This window comes from Ceratotherium simum, chromosome 1 (assembly GCF_057802395.1).
Source record: "Ceratotherium simum simum isolate JZ-2026a chromosome 1, ASM5780239v1, whole genome shotgun sequence".
NCBI lineage: Eukaryota > Metazoa > Chordata > Mammalia > Perissodactyla > Rhinocerotidae > Ceratotherium > Ceratotherium simum.
The window spans coordinates 40,074,075-40,099,829 of NC_141900.1; the positions used below are offsets into that span (position 1 = coordinate 40,074,075).

Consider the following 25,755-nt stretch of genomic DNA (forward strand, 5'->3'; position numbering starts at 1 on the left):
TAGACGTAGTTTTCAGATCAATTGGTTTAGTAACTAGGAGCACGATTGCTGGACCATATGGTAGGACTATGTTTAGTTTTGTAAGAAATTGCCATCTGTCTTCCAAAGTGGCGTTAGCACGAGAGTTCCTGCTGTTCTACATTGTTGACAGCATATAGTATCGTCAGTGTTTTGGATTTTAGCCATTCTAATAAGTATATAGTGGTATCTTGTTTTAATTTGCATTTCCCTCATGACACATAATGTTGAGTATCTTTTCATATGCTTATTTGCCATTTGTGAATCTTCTTTCATGAAGTGTCTTCATATATTTTGCCCGTTTTTAAATGTGTTTGTTTTCTTATTACTGAGTTTTAAGGCTTCCTTATATATTTTGAATATAAGTTCTTTATCAAACATGTGTTTTGCAAACATATTCTCTCAGTCTGTGACTTGTCTTTTCATTCTTTTACTTAACATGTCTTGCACAGAGCCAAAGTTTTAATTTTAATAAAGTCCCATATTTCAATTTTTTTCCTTCATGGATCATATTTTTGGTGTTATATTTAAAAACTCATCACCAAGCCCAAGGCCACCTAGATTTTCTTTTATGTTTTCTTTTTAGAAGTTTTACAGTTTTGTGTTTTATATTTATGTCTATGATCTACTTTGAATTAATTTTTGCGTTAAGGCGTAAGATCTATGTCTTAGTGAATTTTTTTTGTGTGTGTGTATAGATGTTTAATTGTTCCAGCATTAATTGTTGAAAAGAGTATCTTTTCTCCATAGAATTGTTTTTGCACATTTGTTGAAAATCAGCTAAGGGGCTGGCCCGGTGGCGTAGTGGTTAAGTTCATGTGCTCCGCTTCGGCAGCCCAGGGTTTGTGGGTTTGGTTCCTGGGCACAGACCTGCACACTGCTCATCAAGCTGTGCTTACAAAAAATAGAGGAAGATTGGTACAGATGTTAGCTCAGTGACAATCTTCCTCAAGCAAAAAGAGGAAGATTAGTAACAGATGTTAGCTCAGGGCCACTCTTCCTCACCGAACAAAAACAAAAAGAAAAGAAATCAGTTAACTATATTTGTTTGGGTCTATATTTGGGGCTTTCTATTCTGATCAATTGATGTATGTGTCTATGCTTTCGCCAATAACACACTGCCTTGTTCACTGTAGCTTTAGAGTCTCAGAGTCTTGAAATCAAGTAGTATAAGTTCTTCAACTTTGTTTTTCTTCAATCAAGCGATATGATTACATGATTTTTCTTCTTTAGTGTGCTTGTATGGTAGATTACATTGACTGATTTTTCCAACGTTGTACCAGCTTTGCATATCTGGAGTGTATCTCACTTGGCTGTGGTATATAATTCTTTTTACACATGATTGAATACAATTTGGTAATATTTTATTGATGATTTTTGCATTTATGTTCATGACAGACATTAGTCTGTTTTCTTTTCTTATAATGTCTTTATCTGGTTTTGGTTATAGGGCAATATTGCTCTCATAGAATGAACTAGAAAGAGTTCCCTCTGCTTCTGTCTTCTGGAAGAGGTTGTTTAACAACTGATGTTATTTTTTCCTTATATGTTTGGTGGAACGCACTAGTAAAATCACCTTCACGTGGTGCATTCTTTTTTGAAAGGTTAATTAGCAATTCAATTTCTTTACTGGATGTAGGGCTATCAGATGATCTATTTCAACTTGTATGAATTTTGGTAATTTGTGTCTTTCAAAGAATTGGTCAATTTCATCTAAATTATCAAATTTGTTGTCATAGTGTCGTTCCATGCTCTTGTTTTTCATTTAAGAAATGTTTGCCTATTGATTGGACTTATGTGGCATTGTACCAGAGTCAGGGATGATGGAAACAAGAAACTGAAGTTTTTGAGATAGAAAGAGCTGACTCCTTGGCCAGATTCGGTAGAGGTGGCCATTCCTTGAGTGACTAGACATTTGTATGTAGGCAATTGCTGTGAGATCACTAGCAAATATCTCTAGGTTCAGGCTTTGCACAGCAGGCACAGAACACTTCCATCCCCTCTCTCTCTTTCACAGTCATCAGTCAGGTTTGGAAAGCAGATAGAACAGCAGTTACTTGTGTAATCCAAAGGCCAAAGGGCTGTAGTTGACTGTTTTGGACTGTGAAAGACTCCTGGATCATTGTTCAACCCTAAAGAGAGAGGAACTCATAAGGATTTGGGATAAAATTTTGACATGTTATTGGGACTCAGAGCAAGTTAAATTTGACTTGGAAGAGTAGAAGAATGTTATATTTCTTGAATTTCTTATGGTGCAAAATTTGTATACACTATACACTGATCAAAGTGTAATTCTATTTTTATTTGTGTTATTTTAAAACCAATCTCTGTCTTTGTCCACTAGACTCTAAGCCCCTGGAGAGTAGAGACCATTTCTGTTTTTGATTACCGTTGTATCCCCAGAGCCTAGCTTTGTATTTGGCACATGACAGACACCTAACCAATGTTAATTGAATTTACTTATAAATTATGAATGATTGGTGACTTCAGTGTCCAGTGGACTCTGTTTCAATCACTTGTTCACAATACTCTAAACTTTATTGTTTTTTTTATTTTCATCTTACCTACTGGATGAATCCACAGCCTTAGATAAGTGTAACCATCCATGTTTTCCCGGCCTACATGTAGACCAGAGGTCAGAAAAGTACAGCCCCGTCAGGGAGCTAAGAAAAATTTTTACATTTTTAAAGAGTTGTTAAAAAGCCAAGGAAAATACGTGAAAAAGACCATATGTGGTGCACAAAGCCTAAAACATTTGCTATATGACTCTTTACAGAAATACAAAAAGTTTGCTGACCACTAATCTAGACTATTGAGTACATTGTGGGGAAAACCACGCAATTGAGCAGGTTAGTCTACAACCTTTCTCCTCTCCCCGCTGAACCAACTATATGTTCTCTTATCAGCTTACCCTCCTACTCTCTGTCATTATTTCAAAGCTATTCTCTGTCCTCAAACCTCTGATCCTCTCATCTTTCCCCTTCTCTAGAGATAAATTTTACAGCCAAAAATATGATCTATCTGCAACTCACAGCATTTCCTCTTGTTATAATGGAGAACACGTTTCTCTCCCCAGCTAGTACAAACCCCTCTGCCTGTGCTCTGACCTTATCCTTTCCTGCTGTAGTGGACATATGTTATGGTTTGCCACCATCCTTTCCTGCGGGGGAACATCTCTACCCATTTCATGTTATTCTGCTCAGACTATATGGTTCAAATTGGGCCAACTGTCACCACACCTTCATCCCTCTAGCCGCCTAGGTAGGCACATGACCCAGCTTTGGACAGTCCGAATGTTCCATCCCCATGTTTACGTTGGTTGATTCCAAAAAAGGCATCTGAGCAAAGCTGGGCCTGGTCACTGTCCTGGGGAAGGTGGTGCTATCTTTTCCTCTTGAAGGGCCGCTCTGAAGAGCAAAGACCAGAAGGAAGTGAAGAAGCAAGCCATATGAAGATCTGGAGAAGGACAATCCAAGGCAGAAGAAACATGCAAAGATGGGAATAAATGCTGCCAACTCAAGAAGCAGCAAGAAAGCCAGTGTGGCTGGAATGGATAGAGTCAAGGGGAGAATTCTGGGGGTGAGTCTGAAGAGGGAGACATGGGTCAGATCTTGAAAACAGCAAAGAGTTTTGATTTGATTCCAAGAAAAATGGAAAAGAATTGTAGATTTTTTACTGGGAAGAAATGTGATCTAATTCACATCATTGACCCCACTATCCTTCTTGAAACACTCTCTGTTCTTGGATTCTTCTGATTTTTCCTTTTACCTCTGTGACCACCGCTTGCCAGTCTCCCTCACAGCCTCCTACTCAACTGCTAAATACAAGTCCTTTTTTGTTCCCATCCCTCCTTCTCTTTTCACTCAAAAGTTTTTCTTAGACTCACACGCCCGGGGCTTCTGTGACCACATTTACCCTGACCACTCCCAGACTTAGATCCTGAGCCAGATGTCTCTTCTGAGTTTCAGCTTTCACATATCTAATTTCCTTTTTGACATGCCCACCTAGATGTTTCATAAGCACTTCAAAGCCAACATGAAAATAACGAATTTCATAACCTCCATCCTGAAACTTGCCTCTCCTCGAGGTTTCTGCATCTCAGTGAATGGGACAACCATCCACCCATGTGCTCCAATTTGGGATTATTATTCTCCCCAATTTTTCTTTCTTATCCAGTCAATTATCAAACTCTGTTTAGTCCAGCTGTCATATATTTCTCAACTCTTGCCGCATTTCTTTATTCTCACTGCCACAAATGTACTGTTGCTAACTGCCCTCACCTCTTTCAATTTCTCTCTTTGTTTTCTATTAACTCCATTCTACACAATGTAGCTCTAAGTGACTTTTTTTAAACAATAATCAGAAATCACGCCACTATCCCCACCTAAAAACTTTTCACAACTTCTTTTTGACAGATTGTAAAAGAAATGTGTGAGGCTTACTAGGCCTTTCGTGGTTTGGTCTCTACTTACGTCTCCAATGTCATTACCTACCAATTTCACTTCTACTCCAGATTTCAGCGCACAGTTTTTTCAACTCACTGAAACCACCATTCAGTTATCTGCCTTAATCACTCCACTGGCTGCACCCCCCTCACCCCACCACCACTAGCCCCGCTTTTTGCCCAACTCTGATTTCTTCTCTGTGCCTCAGTCTAAATGTCACTCTTCAGGGATGTCCCCCATGACCCACCCCTCCCCAACTACAGAGTGATTAGGTCTTACTTTACCTTCCAGGGCACTCTAAATGTCTCCTTTGTAATGGTCGCTATCTTCATAATTGTCAGGAAGTGAATATTTCTATGTCTCTGCATAGTTAGGGCTTTTGGGGCAAATTTTGCTGGGACCTGGGTTGAAGGACAGATCTTGAAACTTAAAGATAACTGAATAGATAGTAAGATACATGTCTTCTTGGAGAGGAGGGATGACAATATCCCGAGTCATGGAGACAAAAGTTGTCTTGGAATAAGACCCTGGCATGGAGTTCATTCCAGAGAAACTTGTCTTATGTCTCCCCTGGAAGCATTTATTTACATTCCAAAGATTAAGAACCCAGGATCCTTCCTATTTTCTCCCAAAGGAGAATTTGTATACATTAGGGAGCAAAGTTTTCTTTTACTGTCTCATGGAGGGGAAGAGGGAGAACAGCCGTCCCTTTTGTATATAAACTCGCTGATTCTTTTGGGGTTCTTCACCTATGGTACAGACCCCCGTAAGTATAAGGTGACATCTGGCTCTAATTGTATCACCTCAGAAGGGGGAAAGATTGGGGCCAGGGGAGCTGATGTGGTTCTTACTGTAAGTACCAGTAGTTCGTCCCTGCTCCAGAAATCTTGTGTCTAACTCTCAGGATAATATGAGTAACTATAGATATTAAAACATATCAATATTTACAAATTTAATTTCTATGTTCAGAAATAGACTAAAATGTCCTTGAGCATAGGAATCCTTGTGATTCATTATGGTATTCCTACCGCCTGGCAGCTTGTGGTGCTTGAGAAATCTGTTGATTGCTTGTTGAATAAGTAAGTGAATTACCTCATGCCTGAAGAATGGTTAAGCGTCGTTCAGTAGAAAGTGGGGGCTGGCCTGACAATCCAAAGCTTCTGACGGCTCTGCGACTGGTAGGGCCTTCTGGTAATATTGTCTGAAGAAATCCAGGGGCCTGCAGCTGGTCAGTTAGGCTCAGGGCTGATGAGGCCAGGGGCAGTGTCCCTCTCCCCTGTAGATTAGTTACGGGTTACTCATTCGCATGACCTCAGACATCACTCTGACTTGTTGCTGTCCTGGGTGCATTCCTTGAAGAATGGTTGTTTCCTCAGAGCAAAGGCTCTGGAGTCTATAGTGCCTTCAACCAAATCTCAGCTCTGTCCCTTAATAGGGGCAACTTACTAGCCTTCTCTGTGGCTCAGTTTCCTATCTGGAAAATGGGTAGGATAATAATGTGACAGATGTTGCGACGATAAAAAAAAGTCCATTTATACAAAGGAGTTAGTAGTATAATGGGTCGTTGTGAGGGAAAAAATGAGTTAATTAATGTAAAATCCTCAGAAAAATACCTGCCACATAATAAATTCTACAGATTTCTTTTTCTACTTAATATTCAATTTAAAAAGGGCTCAGAGAGAGAGAAGAAAGAAGTCTAGTGAAACCAATTTCTATTCTAATACATGAAATAAATACTTTTGGCCAACGACAAATACAGTTTAAAAAAATCAAGTCAACGTTATAACCTATAGATTCTTTGGTTAGGAAACCATTTCTTCAAGTTCAGTGACAAGTTTTATCCCTAAAATAATTTCCCCCAAATTAGTGCATGGTAAGTGAAATCCTGCCCAGAACTATCTGGATTACGTAAAAATAAAAATCACATCTGACTCTATACAAAATACAGGATATATTTTCAGCCACAAGCAAGGAACTATTGTCAGACATTCTAAGGAAAAAAAAAGTAAGAAAATATTCTCTACTTCCCAACAAGTGGGAAAGGGTTTTCAAAGGCTTTTTAAAAAACTGTGTTTTATGCTTGTTTTTGTTATTTGGAGATCTGCTTTCACAAGAGGAAATACAATATTTAGAAGGGGAAAAAGGCAGCCTAGCAAAAAACTGAAGCCCAATTGTTGCTCTAATGGTTTAAGTCTCTTTTCCTGCATTTGACAAACAGTTATTGAGAGTGTGCTTTGGGCACAGTGCTGTGTTAGGCCGTCTGCGTGTTTATTTATAAGGTGTAGTGAGCCAGCTTCTCGGTGTTCAGGGAGGTGCAGCCTGTGCACGGCTCTCAAAGGCACCTGGACAGTTAATAGCTCTCATTAGGTAACGCATGGCACCACCGTCCACCTGGTTTCTGGTTGGACAGCATTACTAAAGAGGTCAAAGTCTGGCTTTGATCCCTGCCTAAACAGCTTTCAGACTTGCTCAGAAAGTTTCAAGCCACAGACTGTACTTTGACCTAAAAATCTAGCTCCAGGGTCATAATCGGACAATTGTACCCTATTATTAGAGCAAATTTGTTGCTATCACTGATATTGCATGCTCACACTGCATGACCATATCTGAAGGATGGTACTTTATTTTTATTGCTAGCAACTCATTTGTATAGGAACTTAATATAAGGATCCAGTATCTAATACTTAAATAACATTATTGATAAAATAGCTAATATCTATATAAACTTTATTATATGCCAAGGACTGTTATAAATGCCTTACGTATATTAACTCAGCATTTTCACAGCATCCCTATAAGGAAGATGCTATAATATTATCCCCATTTCACAGATCAGAAAACTGAGGCAGAGAGACGTTATGTAACTTCCCATGGCTATTAAGTAGCAGAGCTGGGATGGAAATCTAAGCAGTCTGGCTCCACAGTCTACATGTCTGACCACTATGACACTTGCGTGAAAATGCATTGTTTTCGTTCATCAACCAACATACCACAGACGATCTCTTTAGTTATTTGAATATTAAATTCATTTCTCATTTAAGAAAATTGTGCTGATTGCTGCATTGTATTTTGTAAATAAACTGACAGTGTAAGACATGATCTTAAGATTTTAGTTAACAGAACTCTTTTGATCCTTTTGCTACCCTGGTAAATGGCTCCTTTTTGCCCCAGGCACCACATCCAGACATTCAAACTATCTTCACTTGAGCCCCAATTTAGCTTTCCCACCTACTCTCCAGATACTTTCTTCATGGTCTTCTTCCCACTTCCCCTACATAAATTGTCCTCTTTCCGTCTACTCACTCTAGCTTGAAATCACTTTTCCTTCTTTAAATTTCTATAGCAATTAATGTCATTGCATTTGCCTGGCTATGTATATTAGGAATTATGACATCTCCTCTATTGTTGACTGTTATTAAAATCTTTGATCATAATTTAACTTCTTACATATTTGTGCCTTTTTAACTCTTCAATAGGACTCTAAGGTCTTTGAGGGCAAATACCTAATTTTAAGCCTAAAATATAAAGTTTAAGTTGGTTTGTATGTATACATTACAGCCATTTTCCATCTGGAAGTAAACATAGATCCTTCCCAGATTAAGAAGAAATGCTGAGGGCCATTAAAAATATTAATGTGGGTGGCTTTGGTTTTAGATCAATAGAATAATCTGTTCAACCAGGAGTTGTTCTATTGCTTTTCCCCATCTTCCTAACTCATCAAAAATATATTAATCAAGAAATATTTTTTGATGTCTACTATACATTAGACAGGCTTAACATCATGGTTTTTATATAGGTATGTGTAATTCATGGTCCTGGATGGCAGGGAGCACACAATCTATTTGGGTTTCTGGATTTTATATCTCTCTATAACATTTAACTAGCAACCTCAGGAATTATGTGATAAATACTAAAATGGTCGTGACCATGTGAGAGTTTAGAGAAGGAAGCTGAGATAGAGGGCACTTTGGACTGGGATGCTCAGTCCATTGAGGTGGGATTTGAGTTGAGTGTAGAAGGTTGAGCAGCATTTAGAAAAAAACAGAGAAGAGAGGAAAGGCATTTCTGGCAGGCATACTTACAATGAACAAAAGGAAATAGGTTTGCTGCATATTTAGAAGACAATATACTGAACAGTAATGGAAGATACAAGTTGTAATATTGGTCATGTAGGTTGGATTGTAGAAAACTGTAAATATCAGATTCTTAGGCACTGGGAAGCCAGCAAAGGATTTTGAGCTTGACAGTGATATTATGAGAAGCCTAGTTTGGACTGAAGAGAGACTGGGAGCAGGGTATTCAGTAAAGAATTGTTAGAAAATATAGATTCAAAGACTTCAGAATTAACAGAGCCTTCCTTAAACAACTAGATCTCATTTAGGTAGAAAAGAAAACTAGGACTCAAAGAGGTAAAGAGAATTGCCTAAGAACATTGTATAAGGTTTTTATTTTTATTTCCAAATTTTTATTTCATTTCAGATCATGAATTTGTAATTTCAAAGAAATTTTGTTATCCTTAAACATGAATGTAAAAGAAAAAGACTGAGTTAAGGGCAATTGTACCAAATAGCAAAGTATATTTGGGGGCTAGAAACACATTAAAGGGCCTAGTTTTAATGGAATTGATAAAAAACTCAAGACTTTGCCACTCAATATGCTATTTGTCTTAGATATTAAATCATCTTTTACATTTATGGAAAATGGTATGCTAATAAATAATTCCCAGCTATATTGCATTATTTGACAACCAGTCCTGTGTTCATTACATTAGATGGTAGCAGTAAACATGAAAATGATATCTCATAATTCATTGATAAACTTTATCATTTTGTTGCTGGATTTATCACTAAGACAGCTCACATCATTTTCACATCATTTAGTAGATTCAACACGTTTTCAAGGCTACTGACATTTCTGTTGGTTTTGAGTGGCTTTTAACGTTTATTTGCACTTGGGCAGGAACTGAAAAATCTCATTAAAAGACAGTTGCTTATTTCCATTAAGGGGCCATGAAATATAGATGGTAATATTTTTTCATCTGAGTCCAAGGTGAACAAGAAGGAAGAACACTCATAAAATCTGAAACACCAACCCATTTGCTCAAGAAATTTCCTTAGTAGTAATAACTTTTACCCATCATTTAATTTCTTTTGAAATATGTGATAATTTCCAATGGCCAAAGGCCACCAATGGAAAGCGACATTAAGCAAAGATTAGTTGCAATTTGACTGGTTTGGAAAAGTATTCCAGAGTTTCTGCAATGTTGTAAAACTTCTTGTATATCATTTAAACCATAAAATCTTATAAAATTTGACGTACACTATTTAACACAGAGTTCCAATCTGCCCTTAAATGCAAGGATGCTGTTCTAAAGGCAGAAATTTATTTGTTTAGTCATATTTTTATCCAGGGAATGTTTATTGAGTGCCTAAGTAACTGTGATGTAAGGTAAAAAGTGAAAAAGACAAAAAAGAGATACATCGATAGAATGCTAATGGAGATAGAATCGTATTGCTCTAAGTGTCCATGGTGGGGGCTTAGGGACTTGCATAGGCTTCTGTGAAATTACGAAAGTCCCTCAGTTCCTTCACCAGGACAGACCAAAGTGACCTGGACATTCCACGGACATTTGCAGTGTTGGTATATATCTAAGTGTAAGTGCAGTACCTGGAAGTGTAGCAGGAGAATAAGGAAATTATCAAGGTCAATGCCCAAGCTACTAGCTTACAATGATCTTTCTCTGCACGTGTCATTGTAGTTAAGATCAAATGTTGTTACTATTTTTAGCCAAATTAGAAATTTGGGAGAAATGGTATAAAGATAGTTTTGATGAAAATTCAGCACACTTTGTTGAACTTGAAAATTAGTATCCTTTGGAGTACACACATTGACTTGAGCCAAAGATGTGTGTGTGCATACATGGAGAATTGTGGGACTTGAAGACTTGCAGCTTTTTTGAAAATGTGGATGAAGGTTCTGAGCCTGTGGGGTGCACTAACTCCCTACCTCTCAAGCAGCTTAATCCAAGGAAACCATACAGCCAAATCCCGTGGGCGTGTACGTTTGCGTGTGTGCATGTGCGTATGTGCTTCCTTTACACACATAGTGCTGTACTTTCCTGACAGAAGAGGAAATGATGGTAGCCAAGTAAAGGAGAGTGTCACAGATGAAGGGCTTTAGAACAGCTTCTTTGCGGTCTGATGCCTTAGGTTGATGGCATTTTTGATTCAAATACGATTATTCTGACAAAATTTTAGAATTTAGTTATGGCAAACTCATTCCACTAATTTTATTCTAATTTCTCCTTCCTTCTTTCCTCCTTCCCTTCTTTCTTTTCTTATTTGCGAAATTTTGACAATAAAGGCATTATGGAGGTGGGCAAAGGATCTTGTCTAAAAGTAAAGTAGGATTAAATTAGTAAAGAAAGACAGTGTGAAGATTGCAAAGATAAAACATGCCACCACTCAATTTAGTAATTTCTATCCTGTTTCTACCTTATTATTATTCAGATATTTAATCCAGAGGTTGTTTAGGAACCTAAATTATCTAGGTAACTATTTTGGTGCTTTACTGTATTAGTTATGTAAATAGAGTCACTAAGTGAAATTTTAAAGTAAATTTACCAAAAAATGTAGAGAATACATGCATTGCAAAAATGATTATTGAATATATTCATGTAGATAAACACACATTGTACTATGTGTTATTGGGGCATACACAAGAAAGCAAAGGACAATCAGAAACTTCTGGACTGCTGTGAAGCACTTACCTTTTGTTTAAAAATTAGGATTTTAAGTTGCTTTCAGTACTTTCAAAAGGCTATACCCAATATGTAGATAAATTAGACTTGAATGTAAAGGTAGGAAAACCTTTACCTTAAATTCTTCTTGGTACTTTGCCATTAATTTGAGAAAAGAACTTCAAAAGACTATGTCTACTATTATAATAAAAAATATTTATTATAAAAATGATCACATTTCTTTGTACATAGCTTAGAGATAAAAACACAATTTATACATTAATAATTTAAGTGGGCCTGAACATTCAGTATCCATTTACTAGAATCCTAAACTTCTTCCATAGATTTCACAAGTACCAGTGTAGACTATTTCTCTTTTGTAGAACTCCATTTACACAGTTGATGTTACTGAGATACCAACATTTCTTTTTCTCTAGTGTTTTAAAGATAGTTCACAATGTTTGGGTTAATTAATAATCAACTGATTTAAATATTTGGTAAATACAAGTATTTACATGTAAAAATGTTTAAATTTCAGTAAAAACTGAAAAGTCAAATAACCTATTGCAAATAGTTTTGTGTAATCAATAAACGTATGAGACAGAGTTCCACCATCAAGAAAAGTCACTATCTGGGATTTCTGATGATAAAATCTGAAATCCACAAACAGTTTGGGGCTTCTATGGCCACTACCAGAAGCACCACAACACTAAGCCATGACAAAATTAAACACAAATGTTAAATTGAACACGTAGACAGTACTGATTATTTTACAGTGCAGAAAATTCTAGTTTTTTCTATATTCTGGTTTAAATAATTTGACACAGATGAGTTTATTATCTCATAAAAGCCTATCATCTTGCAAGAGTGAGACAGCCATTTAAAGAAGGCATATTGTTTTGAAAGACACCAATTCATTCTCTTGCCAATAATTTATCCATGAAAATATGGATCATTTCTTGAAATAATTTGTGGTGAATATAGCAAGGTGCCTGCCTCCTGCTTCCCTCCCTCCCTCCTTCCTTCTTCTTTCCATCCTTCCTTCTTTCCTTCTTTTGTTTTTTCATTCTTTCTCTAAGAGTAATGTGCTGGATGGCCTGTCAACCTGCATATTATTCCTGAACTCCCCAAAAGTTCCATACGCAATACGGCTTTCATTCATTAGCTCTCAATCTCAATGATTCACAGATGAAAGCATCTTGGCATGAAAACCTCTTACTCCCAGGCTATTTGTCAAAAATACTCCAAGAAGTAATTAAATTCTAATGTTCTTGAGCCATTAGATAATTAGGAATTTTTTTACAGACGTGTTAATGCTGGAGTGTAGACAATATAGTTAAACATATCAAAAATACATCTTTTTAAGCCTAGAAAATGGATGCCTTTGGATTACCACCACTGCAAGGTAGAGAACAGCCCTTCCTACTGAGTTAGGTTCTAAAGGCATGATTTCTTTTCCTAACGTTGGTTCTTCCAATCTACTCTTTCATTTCTAAACAAAGCAAGGTGAGAGATATTTTTGCTATCACTTTGGCAATTCTTCTCTGCCCCCAACCACCAACATCCTGAATTCAGTGCATATTTCAAAATTCACCAAGGCTAGGCAACTGGCAATAAGTGTTCACATATCATGTGAAGTGTGAACAGGAAAAGCAGCATAATAAAGGCACTTCATTGATCAGAAGAGGCTTTCTTCTGAGTTTTTACATAGGCCCAATGCCTTGGCTGCAACTTTGAATAAAACGTTTTGACTCATTCTTCCTCATTCAAAGTGAATGTTATTTTAATCACCAGCTTTTCCTCCCTAGAGTGCATAGACAAATACAAAATGTACCTTTACATACACTTCTAATCACAGAGCATAAACTAAGCCCCAATCCTTTGAATGGCAGGAAAATACTGGTGTATTGACACTTGATATTCAATAAATACCAATATCTTATGACATCAACCAGAGGCCTAAAATACCAGTCCATTGAAACTGCTAGCCTACATCATCATTTTGCTCCTTTTCTCATTCTTGTTGATAAAGACATGGAAAAATGAGGATTATTTCTTCTTCAAGATTTGATATAAACTCATGAGTTATTCTAAGAATAAAGAGCTGGCTATCTGGTAACTCCTGCAGTCCTGCGCTATGCTCTCCTGGGTCACAGAAACGAGCCGTTCCTCTTCCCATCAGTGTTCTGATCAAGGAGTGTTTGTTGCTATTGTTTGTTTTTGAGGAAACAAAAGTTCACACGCAAACATTCAGGAAGCAGCACTGGTATGGACCCACTTTGATTCCTTAAAGTGTCCTGGGTGTCCCTCTTCACAGGGCCACTTTTTCCTTTGCCAAGTTCTTTGGTTCCTTGCTTGGGACACACCAGTCGTCAGCCTCACTCATCATCTGATAATGTTTGAAGGCTGATTTGTTAAAGACCGGGAGTTTTTCTACAGATTCAGAAGACAAAGCCTGAAAGAAGAGGAAGAAAAAAAAAATCAAACCAAAGAAATTATTCATGGCATAATTTGTCCTTAAAGTGATTATTCAAAATAAATTCAGAGGTTAAGTATTCAAACATTCAAATACATTCTTTTAATTGATTTAGTAACAAGAGCACACCAGAGCCTATAGTATGCTAGGTATTGTATAAAAGAAAACTAAAAAATAAATATTATCTCCACCCTATAGGGGCTGAAATAGTGTACATACAATTCTAAATTAGGGAGTAGAATTCGTGTTCCATATTTATATATGTCTCTTGTCTGGATATTGCTGATATGATAAAGTTGAATAGAAGAGCTGTTTTTTCCAGGCCAAACCTTTGTGTCTGTGATAAAGTGAGAGTTCTAATCTGATACCATTAATCTATTAAAATCTGATACTATATACCTATAATCTATTAATCTTTCCCAATACTTTGAAGACTTTTGCTTATTTAAGATTGAATACATTAACTATTTCAGGTGGCCAAAGGCCATTTGTCAAATTCCCTTGCACAAAATGGGAGTCTAGAAGCCTAAAGTTTTAATTGCTAATATCTGTAAATATATTTTCAGTCGAAATAGTTGGCAAATGATTAACAGAATCACGACAGTGACCTTAACAAATAAATTGAGGCTTTATCAGAAATTAAAAAAAATAAAACATGTACCTGGAACATTATTAGCATATATTCCCCACAAGTTTAAGTAAAACAAAAGTACAGCTATTCTCACAGATGCCAAAAGGAGTTGCCTTAAAAAATTCACTTGAGCATCTTCTGACTCAGAAACTAACACGTTTCTTGAGAAACAATTTTGCCTCACTTGAGGCAGGTAGCCTGGCCCCACTCCCTTGCTGGTAAGTTACCGTATTATATGTTAAATTGTCTATTTACACATACCAACAGAAAATAGAACCACTTGTGTTCATTATTTGCATTAACTCAGTTTGGGGTATTCACTGTGGACCATAGAACTCAGGGCTGTAAAAGAAGCAATCTTTTCCGAAATAGCGTTTTTTTCTATTGAATTAAAGGATACCTTTAAGTAGATGATAGCATCTGTTCCATATCCTGACAAAGAATAGAGATTCAGATCTCCTTGAAAGTACTTGGCATAGAGACGAGAAATGGGCAAGCCGTAACCAAAACCAGCCTAGAGGGGAAAGATCAGTTATTGGTAAAGAGGTGGACATGGTCATTGCAATACAAAATATAGGAAGGAGTTTTCTTTTTCATCCTCCCTGATACTGACGTCCTAGAAGCTAGATAAATATCTTCTTCCAATCAGACACCCCTTGTAGAATTGTTTCACCATTTTTAGCTTGCTTTATCATTCTTTCTCATATCCTCCATGCCCAATTTTACTAAATTGATTAACTTGCCTAAATACTTTCTTGTAATCCTTGCTCTACATCTAGAACTAGGTGGTTGGGATGAACTTAGCCATATAATTGGTCTTACCAAAGGAGCATTCCTGGAATTATCCATCACAGGCGTTGGTGCAGTGGAGTATGTGTAACTAAAGAGGCGGTCAATGATCCTCAGGGGCACACCACCTCCTCTGTCTGAAATCTTAAACAAACAAACAAGTCATCAGAGCTATACATTAGAAACAATGTGCATTTGTCTACATAAAAATGTCTATCCTTCATTTAAAAGTCACCTGGTGTACATGACTTTGATCTTGCTCAAAGCAGAAAGCTTTATTATTATTGACTCTTTTTTAATTCTTTCAAGAGAGACTCGAAAGAAAAACAGAGAATGGTTACCTTAATTGTGAGATCTTCTTTTCCCAAGACAACTATCACCTCAATTGGTGTAAGGGAAGGCCGGTTTTCCTGGTGTTCAACTGTTGCCCTCATTGCATTCTAAAGAAAACAAAACCATAAGGAATTCAATGGCAGAAGAAGGATGGACAATAAATAACTGTTTTTTATGTTTAAAATAAAAGCAGCACAGAGGGTAATTCAAAGTTCCTGTTTTTTTTTAAGTTAGTAGTAAAAAAGCTCTGTAAATTGCCATTTATGAATATGTCATGCAGGATGTATAATGAAAAATATTCATTTACCATGTAATATAGCTCCTGGGAGTAATGTCTAATGGAAAAACAATTCTGCTGGCTGTCAAGTTCTTATTTGTAAGCTTAATTTAAATGTAGAAATTGGTTTTTATAGTCCTTTTCCTGGCTCTCTCTTTTCTGTCTTTCCATTACATTTTACATCCAAGCACCAAAGACCATTGCATAACAAATGAACAGTGAATCACTGAACCAATTTATTGGCTTTTATAAAATTTGCTGGGAAAAGGTTGTTACTATTTAAAAGGATAGTAAATAATTCTAAATTAAATTTCAATTTGCATTTGATTATCATTTTAACTTTTACCAATGATGGCAAAATAACTCTGTGAGTTGGACTATTCAATTTAAAAATAAATCAAATCAACAAAAAAATATCTTCTGTCTTTTAACAGAGAAAAAATTCAGACAAGTTTTCAGAAAACTGGATGAATCTCATACAGATAAAGTTTTGGTTTATTCACCCGTTTTCCTCTCTAACCTTCTTCTGGTAGATTATCTGCTGTCTGGTTTCTATACAATATTAAGTTCTAATCATTAGCCAAAGTGAAATAAAACAGGTCAGATGTTTGTAGTACAATCAATACCTCACTGCACTAACATTAGAATAAGTTAGGAAACAGTAAATTCTGAGAAAGTTATATCAGAATTAGAGGCAGATTTCACTTTTTTTAGGCTTCCTCCTCTCCAATCCAGGGGACTCTTGGGAAGCATCATAAAGTTTCAGGTGTTTTTCTATCTTTTGGAGTAAGTACAGAGTTTTAGTTTGGTCTCAGAACCCAAGACAAGGTTTGATTCTTAGCACCTAGCTACCCTAGACCAGTAACTCTGCATCCTCTGAGAGCTTGTTAGAAATGCAAATTCTCAGACCTAAAGAATCAAAATCTCTGGGGCAGATCCTAAGAATCTGTGGTCTAACCAGCCTTCCACGTGATTCTAATGCACACTTGAAGTTTGAGAGGCACTGCCCTACAGGCCTACTACCTAAACTGTGGCCTGTGGACCAGCAGCATCATCTGTTAGCTTACTAGAAATTCAGCATCTCAAGCCCAACCCCACAGCCACTGAATCAGAATTTGCATTTTAACAAAACACCCAGGTGATTCACATGCACATTAAAGTAGATCATTGAAGGAATCTACTGTCCTCTGAGTATATTCTAGACTCAGGTTAGGGCCCTGCCACCTACAGTAATTCTGGACTTGAACCTCTGGATTTGGAGTTGGACCAGCCTATGGGGGTGGAGGTAACAAGGCCTCTTTCCCTGAAGCATTCATCCCATGACCTTCCTTAATGAATGTGTGAATGACTAGTGCTTTGTTGGACCCTTGAAAAAATAATGGGAACAGGGAGCACTGAGACATCATGAATTATACTGTGCATTCTCAAATTCGTGTTGATGCTACAAGGAACTGCATGTACCCTTTCAAACATTAACTGTACCTTTCTGTTAGGGGCACAGAAGCATGCTTAGGAGAAGATAGTGAGGCTCCTGTTTAGTGGGAAATGATGAAGGAAATAAAAATGTAACCAATGAACTTTTTTTAAAAAACAAAATTGCAACTATTTTGAAGTGTCATACCTTGAATAGTTCAAAGAGCATATGATGAAGGTGAGAGGGAACGTACACAATGTGAATTGGTTGGCCTGGAAATTTTCCTGGAAAAAAATTAAACTCATTTAGAATTGGTAAACAAACATTTCACTAAAATAAACGTCCATATCTATTTGATTAATATTTTTAGACTTAGGATTGGAACACTCCCCATGCTCCTCACTCCAAAATTCTACCCTAGAATCTACCTCTTAAACAGTGAACACAACTGGCTTAGTTTCAAAATGCTGTTACAGTTGCTATGTAGTGCTCTATGATTAATTTTTGCATTTCTCTACAAATGTATCAAGTCAGATGAAATATGCAACAAGGGTGCTATAAATTAGATTACATAGGTTGTTTGTCTCTATTTTCAAAACTTTTGTACTGAACAACTTCAGAGTTAAAATTATACACATTTTAATGAAGAAGAAAAAACAAATGTAAGCGTCTATAACATCAAAATTAATGCTAGCTATAATTTTCATATTTTTAATGTACAGGAAAATAACACATCTGATTATTCTTGATTTTTATTACCCAAACATTAAATCTTTTGGCTAACTATGCTTAAATTTCACCAAGAGACTAAAGAAAACAGAGAAACAAAAACCTCATCATACTATTTGAAAAGAAAAATAAAAGTATTATTCTGTGGTCTCCCAGGCCTTGGCAAACTTTGAATCAGAAAACACAAGGTCTGACACAATTCCCTCTTTATTTTATCAAACAGTTCAAGCAGTCTATCTACAAGTATTATGCAACAACACTGTTATTGCTTAGAGATGTTTTTCAATCTCTATTTGTACTCCTGTTTTTAGTTTAGCAATAAATTATATTTGCATATCCCTAATCCATGAGTTAGGCTAATCTTTTTTTTATTTTTTTTTGTGAGGAAGATCGGCCCCGAGCTAACATGTGCCAATCCTCCTCTTTTTTTTGCTGAGGAAGACTGGCCCTGGGCTAACACCCGTGCCCATCTTCCTCTACAGCCGCCACAGCATGGCTTGACAAGCAGTGCGTCTGTGTGCACCTAGGATCCCAACCTGCGAACCCTGGGCCGCCACAGCGGAGCACTTAACCGCCTGCGCCACCGGGCCGGCCCCCGAGTTAGGCTACTCTCAACTTGAGCAACTTGATTTTAACTTTCATCACCAACAAACACTGTTCCTGTATAACTATTACTTGGAATAGATGTTTACTTTGAATTGAAAGGAGAATGTTATTTCAATTTAAGTAAACTGTCTTGCTTTGAGACACAACTGTGCGATAAGATAAAAATAGTGCCTTGCATTCATCATGTAATCACTTCAGTCCATGTGAAGACTTTATTTTTTCAGACACTCTAGAGTTGAAGCTCTTGAAGTATGCTTTGCTTCCAAAACAGTGCTATATACTTATAGTGTAGTTTTTAAAAATTTTAGGTAAGAATATGTAACATGAAATCTACCTTCTTAAATATTTAAGTGTACGATATAGTATTGTTAACTATGATGTTGTACAGCAGATCTCTAGGACTTATTCATCTTGCATAACTGAAATTGTACACCCATTGAATAGCAACTCCCCATTTCTCCCTCACCCCAGCCTCTGGCAACCACCATTCTACTCTCTGCTTCTATGAGTTTGGCTATTTTAGATACCTCATATAAGTGGAATCACACAGTATTTGTCCTTCTGTGACTGGTTTATTTCTTATAGTACAATTTACAGTATTTTTGTTTCCAGGTCTTATGAGTGACCTCTTCAGGAGGACAGCTCCACTACCAAGTGGTTCCTCCTACTTCTGGCCTTCCTAGCCCCTATATTCTGTAGTAAGCAACCTTTCTTTCATCTAAGATATTGGAACTTAGTTGCTCCACTAAATCCTGAATTATTTGTTCAAATCATTCTTCTTTCTGAATCGTCATTAGCAACTAAACATGCTCAACTGGAACTTGCCAGTTGAGATAAAAGAACCTTGGCTTCCAAAAAAGTTGTGTACAAATTCTAGGCAAGTTCAGAAGGGAAAAAAGGAACACAGAAGTTGCTTTGTATTTACAAGAAGTAATCATACTGGGAAAACACTGAATTTTCCATAGATTAAAATATATTTTATTTATAGCTTACCATTCACTTGTGTGAGCTTTAACTCTGGAGATGTTAAATAATACCGATCACAAAGCATCTTTGAGCACTCAAAGGCATCTGGAATAGAAGATTTTTTTTCATAATGATGAAATGAATTTATGCCAAGTAAAATTTTCAAGTGATCTTCAGTGTGTATACAACTCTTAAGCTAAAATATTCATTAGAGTACAGATTTACGTATATGAAAAAACAGCTTTTTAATATTTTATTAAAGAAAAAATTAAGACAATGTTTAAGTTATAGCTATAGTAATAGACATGTACACTTTAGAGATCAAATACAATATATAATAATATGGCACATTAGCCATTGATGTTTGTATTTTTTAATATTACAAATGAATGCTTAAACTCCTTCGTCTCAAAAGCAAAGAACCTTCATGACTGTACTTACAAAAATATTAACAGAACACTTTGAATATAAATTCATTCACAAAGTCATCTCAACTATAGATATGTCAATCATATAGTGTATATTTTCAATAAGGGAAATGCAGAAATCTAGAAATTACCTTGGACCACTGCTGACACATCACAGTTTGGATCAATGCTTCCAATGTGGGTTGGGTTTCCTGTCTGTGAGTCGCTAAATATAAGAACTGTTGGAAAATAAAAACAAAAAATATTGTTATAAAAATCAGGATAACAATGATTAAAACTACCACTGAGAAAGAATGTGACCCACCAAATAATGAAACATCTAGTTCGAGCATGGCTTATATTCTATACCCATCACTGGATAACATGACCATGATGAGCTAACTTACTGTGCTGGTTCATCAGCATCCGGGTAGAAATACGGTTCATGTAAAATCGATCCAAGAAATACTGAAGATTTTGATTGGTGGCTGGGTCAACTGTACAGCGATCTTTGTACTCTATGATTCCTTGTGCCATTGTAGGAACTACATTATGGTGTCTATTTCGAACTTTGATGAGAGTATCTACAAAACTAATCCAAAACACATTTACAGTTAGTGTAAATTCAAATAAGTTTCATTCACATACATTTCTTAGATTACTTCAAAGAAGGCTAAAGCTTTTCTTAAGTACTCATGTAAACAAATCAAATTATAAAATGTTTGGATGATGCTTTATTAAGGCTCTCACTACAGACTCTTTGACTACAGTAGAAAGATAGTTTCATGAACAGATTTATTTTGCTTTTAGCTTACAAATTAAAATACCAGCTCTGTGACTGGTGTATTCATTCCAGGTGTTCATTAAGCCTTCTCTTTAAAAAAATAATAATTAAAAAATAATTAATATTGAAGATTACTCTAGAATGCCATTGTAAAAAAAACTTTCAAAATTTCTTGTAAGATTTATAAATTATTCTTATTTCTTATAGTTAGAAACTAAACTGTCAGTTACTCTGAAAGAAATTGTTTAATCTCCAATGACAGTGACATACATTAACCTTACATAATAGTAAGTCCTCCAACAAATCTAATCATTGGACTAAATTTATAGTAAAAATAGGTTTCCTTAAAAAACAATTCCTCTACCCTTGTTCATACTCAGCATTATTTTTCAATGCCATAATTCTTTATCACTTTTAAAAAACTGACAAGCCAAAACTTGTCATTTGTAAAGGGGTAATTATTAATTATTCAGGGTTGGAGTTCCTTTAATTTAGGTCTAAAAAAAATCTTAGGAGTATGTCTGGAAATAGTTAAAGTTTTTGACACTTATTCTAATGCACAAAACTTACTCTGACAATGTTTTCTGGTCCTGTGGGCTTCTTTCATGGAATTCCACCAAATCCATCAGGCTCTGGATATACCTGTAAAGCAACAGGTGTGCTTTAAGTTTTAAATTAAATGGTCAGATCCAAGGGCCTGAAAATAGAATACCTTTTTCAAATGATTTGAAAAGATAAAGTATTATGTTTAAAATGACAACTTTCCTCCAAGACATCTGGAAAATAATACATCTAAAAAAAAAGAAAAGCTGCAACTTTAATCCTCAACTTTCCAACTTAAAATTTATGTTTCTTTAACTATTCCAGATCACTATTCAGTTTTATTGGGCAAATGTTATCATTTTTTATAGCAAAAGCATTTAGAAACAACTTTTAAGAAAGACTTCATACTTCTTCCTACTCCATCCATACGTAAGAAGAAATCTTGAAAGCAGCAGTAAATACTGTGGATTGAATATGTGTTTCAGACTGTAATTGTTTAATGGGTATATAGTACATATACTTCTGGAGTCAATGAACAAAAAGCTGTGCAGTGAGTAGATTAGGGTGAGGCTCTGGTGCATATCAGCTTCAGTGCATATCCTGGCTGTGTTCTCTGAAAATCTGCTCCTGTGGGTTATCTACCCTCTTTAAGCTTCAGTACCCTTATTTGTAAAATGAGATGATGATAACTAACACGGAGTGCTGGCTGTGTGCCAGGAACTGTTCTAAGTACTTTTTTATGGCTTACCTCATTCAAATACATTCAAATGCCCCTTTGAGGCATACACTTTATTCTCCTCAGTAACAGACGGGGGAATCGAGGCATAGAGAATTTAAGACACTTGCCAAGGATTCCATAACTAAGAAAAGGCAGAGGCAGGATTTGAACCCAGAGCCTGCTCTGTCAATTTGTTTGTTAGTAACAAAGATCAGGCCCTCTCTAAATAGTAGTCATTTGTATCAATTCCTACGGTAGGATTCCTTTTGCAATATCAAACTGTCTTTTATTATTTAAAATACAAAACTAAAATTGCAACTGTCAATTATTTCTCATATTTCCTCTGGAAGTAAAAATTATATTGTGAAAGTATCTACTTTTTCAGAGTAAAAAATGCCTGTTTATAGCTTTATAACTGCCCTTATTATAACTTACTCTAAATTAATAAAAATATTCTTTACATCTTTCAAAAGTATTTACTGTTCAGACCACCTGTTTTCCAATTATGTTAATATATTATAAGAATTCATACTCAGATAACTGTCTTAAAACTAGAGACTGTTTTAGAATGGTTCACCACTTACCAGCTTTTAACTAATTGCACTGAAGATGTATTTACTAATGGATCAGGGAGGATGTCAATTTCTTTCAGGATATTGGCTAGCCTCACAGGCAATTCTTGTCGCAAAAATGCAAAAGAAGTTCTTTCACATGCATTTTCTGAACCTGTAATAAATACATTTATTTAGTTTTTGGAAAAAAGTATGTCTAAATGACATATTTGAATAGAATTAACTGTCCAATATTGAACACACACATATATTACAAAATTATATTTCACCATCACTTGGGTTACTGTTTATAGATAATTCAGGAGTATTTTCTTCTTCAGTGTCTTTTTCTTTCTTTCCTTTTTTTTAGAAGTGACCAATGTGAGAATTCTACTTTTCTCTTTTTGAAGAGGATTCGCTTCCAAGAAGTCAGACTATCCCACAGCTCTCAGTATTCATAAAAGAGAGCGGGATTCAGTCAACACCACAACGTCAACGAGATAACATCGTTCACAGAGTTCTAGATCTGAAATTGGAGGGGGGATAAGAGAGAGGGTGGGAGCCGTGATTTTTCTAGACTAGTGATAAATAATATCACATTTAAATCCTTGAAAATTTCCTTATAAGATTACTGCAGAAAGTTTGTAAATATTTTCAGCAGCAATGCAAATATATGGAAAACTATAATGGCAAAGAGACGAAGAAATTTGTTAGGAACGCAGAGAGATGTACCCTGTGGAGGGGTGGAGGGTGGAGGGTGGCTAAGGGATAAAATCTCAGTTGATCTGAGGCTACTTTATAGTATTAGGAATCTTCTCCAAGAAGTACTGTCCAGAAGTGAAATAGGGGATAAAGTTCTAGTTCATTGTTAAATGGTAACTGAAAGCAAACAGTATTTTGACTAGAAGCTTTGGAGAGAAAGAAGAGGAAAGCTGAGCTAAACCATCCAGCATCAGCGGGGCTGCAAGCGGCCTTGATCTGTAGGCAAAACCTGTCAGCAAGAAGGCAGAGCCAGGAAAAGGCAAGGTGCGCTGGCGTCGAGGCTCCAGGGTTCAGCACGAAAGCGGATCTCAGTTGTTTTAAGCAATGAGCCCAGTCCTCCCTCCACCGGGGCTGAAAATTTAGGCAGCTCCCCAGCCCCAACCGCCCAACCCCGCCCAGGCCCCACGTCCCCGCTCACCAAAGTCCAGCAGCTGCTTCATGGACAGCGGGGACGGGCTGTAGCGCGAGAAATGCTCGACTTCGCGGGGGACCAGGCTCAGCGAGCCGGCGCTGCGCATCACGAAGCGGGCCGCCTTCATCTTGATCCCCACCGTCCCTGGAAGGGCTGGGTCTGGCTTGAGGCGCGACAGCTGCGAGGAGCAGCACCTGGGACCGAAGAGGGGGCGGGGCGCGTCCGGGCGAGGAGGGCAGGTGTGCTGGCGGGCTCGGGCACCGCGGCCTGGGCTGGGGTTCGGAGGTGCTTCGGGGTGGAGGAGGCGGGCAGTGAGTCGAAGGAGCAGTGAATGGCTCTAGAGTCAAGTTCGCGTCTTGCCACCGCCCGCCGCTACCCGCGGTTTTATCTGTTTCCCCGCACGCTCCCCGCCCCCCTGACCCCGTCACACCCCCCCACCCCCCGCCCCAGCTCCAACGGGGAGGAGTCACTGGGACTTAGAGTCGAGTCCCGAACTTGGGGCCGCGCCAATCAGCTCAGATAAAGAACTTTGGACCCCGCCCCCTGGCTGCGGTCCCCGCGGAGTGGCCTGGCACCAGCGCCCGAGGCTGTCAGGGGTAAGGGGGTAGGAGGAAGCCAAAGCGGACATCTGGACGTCCGTGGGCTCAAGATCAGCCATTTGGGACAGGGCCTGGGATCGCGTGCGGTGGGGTCCCTCCCAGACTGGTCCTTGTTTATAAGTACAGGCTGTTTCAATGTCGCGCGTTCCTGGCCGGAAACTATTTCCAAGAATCTGGGCTCCGTGATGCAACTGGTCCTTGCTCAGAGCGGGGCTTTTACAGTAGCCAATCAGCTGCGTTCAAAAGCATGGGCTTCCCTTCCATTGGACAGCGAAGGGAGTGAACCACGTAAAGAGTTCTTCCAGTATTTTCTCCAGGAGTGAACAACACGTCAGGAACTGGAAGTTACTTTTGCTGAGACTTGAGGAGCTGCCCAAAATATATTTGCTTTTTCTTGTGGGCGTAAAGGGCCGTCAATTTGTTTCTCTCCAGTAATATGAATGTATATTTTCCCCATTAGGCTTAACTGTTAGTTAAAAACAAAATTTAAAAAGGATCAATTCGTCAGTTTGACTCACTCTCTTTTTCTCCCTTCAGAGAATTTGCTCACTCTGTCCGCCTGTATGAAACGTCCTTAATCCAAATCTTTGCCTAAGACATTCTGTTCTACCCTTAAATGTCCAGCACAAACTATGATCCGCAGGAGATCTTTCCTGATTGTCTCTCCTCTCTTCTCCTTCCAAGTATCGCTGTTGACACTTATGACATTACAATGTACTGTAGCTATTTATGCTCTCATATTGTCCCTTTCTGAACCCCCTTCCCCGAAAGAGATGAAGATGGGGCCCATGTCTGATGCATCTTTGTGATTCCTACCCTGCTTTGTTGCTACTCAAGCTTAAACAGTTGTGGAAACGTGGGGGAAGTTCCAAATTGCATCTCCACTTGGAGATAGGTTTTGATACCACTATGATTTATATTTTTGTACTCTGAATCCTTTATTATTTACATAGCTGCATATTTGCATAGCTCAATGAAGCAAAAAAAATGTGTTCAAGAAACTAAAAGACAAAATAGAACTCTGATGAAGCGAGTAAATTTAAGGTAAAAATCTCTTCTTTTTCCTGGATTACATCCTAAGAATAGAAGTAAAAGAAAGCATGCATTTGTTTTTCTTACCCTTTGTGTGGGATCTGGAATAGGCTTAAAAATATACGTTATAAAGAATTATACTTTTTAATCTGCAGAGGAAAGGTGACGGAAATGATGCATCACAGGCGGGTCTAATTTAGGAAAGCCCTGTTGAGTGCTGGCCTGGCTTACCCAGAACTACTCCGTATGTGTTGGGATAATTAAAGATCAGGTGAAGTCATTTGATGTTCATAGAGATGGCTAAGGGCTGAATGTGAGCTGAGGTGACCAAACTTTTGTCTCCATGTCATCCCATTCAATAATATTTACCAGGTTACTTTCACAGTACATTACATTCTTCTATGTCATTTCTCTATGATGGGAACTGTTATAACTGGCAATAATTATGATAGCTGGGCTGGAATAGCCCGGTCGAGTTGTTTACTCAGTTGGCTAAGACACTCTGTATTACCATGATTAGAGAG

General features: G+C 37.4%; 1 protein-coding gene across 1 annotated transcript; it reads right to left on the reverse strand.

Annotated features, from left to right (window-relative positions):
• Positions 1–11,398: 11,398 nt before the first annotated feature.
• On the reverse strand, positions 11,399–23,964 carry PDK4 (pyruvate dehydrogenase kinase 4). The gene is made up of 11 exons (XM_004431369.3): positions 23,607–23,964; positions 22,460–22,601; positions 21,185–21,256; positions 20,238–20,422; positions 19,983–20,069; positions 19,451–19,528; positions 17,330–17,406; positions 15,440–15,538; positions 15,132–15,242; positions 14,710–14,823; positions 11,399–13,657 (listed from the first exon to the last, which is right to left on the reverse strand). The coding sequence occupies exons 1-11, from the start codon at positions 23,725–23,727 to the stop codon at positions 13,514–13,516; spliced, it is 1,230 nt and encodes a 409-aa protein (XP_004431426.1). The 5' UTR covers positions 23,728–23,964; the 3' UTR covers positions 11,399–13,513.
• Between the last annotated feature and the right edge of the window lie 1,791 nt (positions 23,965–25,755).

Bases quoted from the DNA above. Each gene is read 5' to 3' on its own strand.
- PDK4 (XM_004431369.3), bottom strand. From the start codon at position 23,727: ATGAAGGCGGCCCGCTTCGTGATGCGCAGCGCCGGCTCGCTGAGCCTG. The intron at 20,070-20,237 runs GTAAGTTAGCTC...ATTTTCCAACAG, and splicing joins GATGCTGATGAACCAGCACA to TTCTTATATTTAGCGACTCA. The intron at 15,539-17,329 runs GTATGACACTTC...TGTTTTCTTTAG, and splicing joins TGCTCTTTGAACTATTCAAG to AATGCAATGAGGGCAACAGT.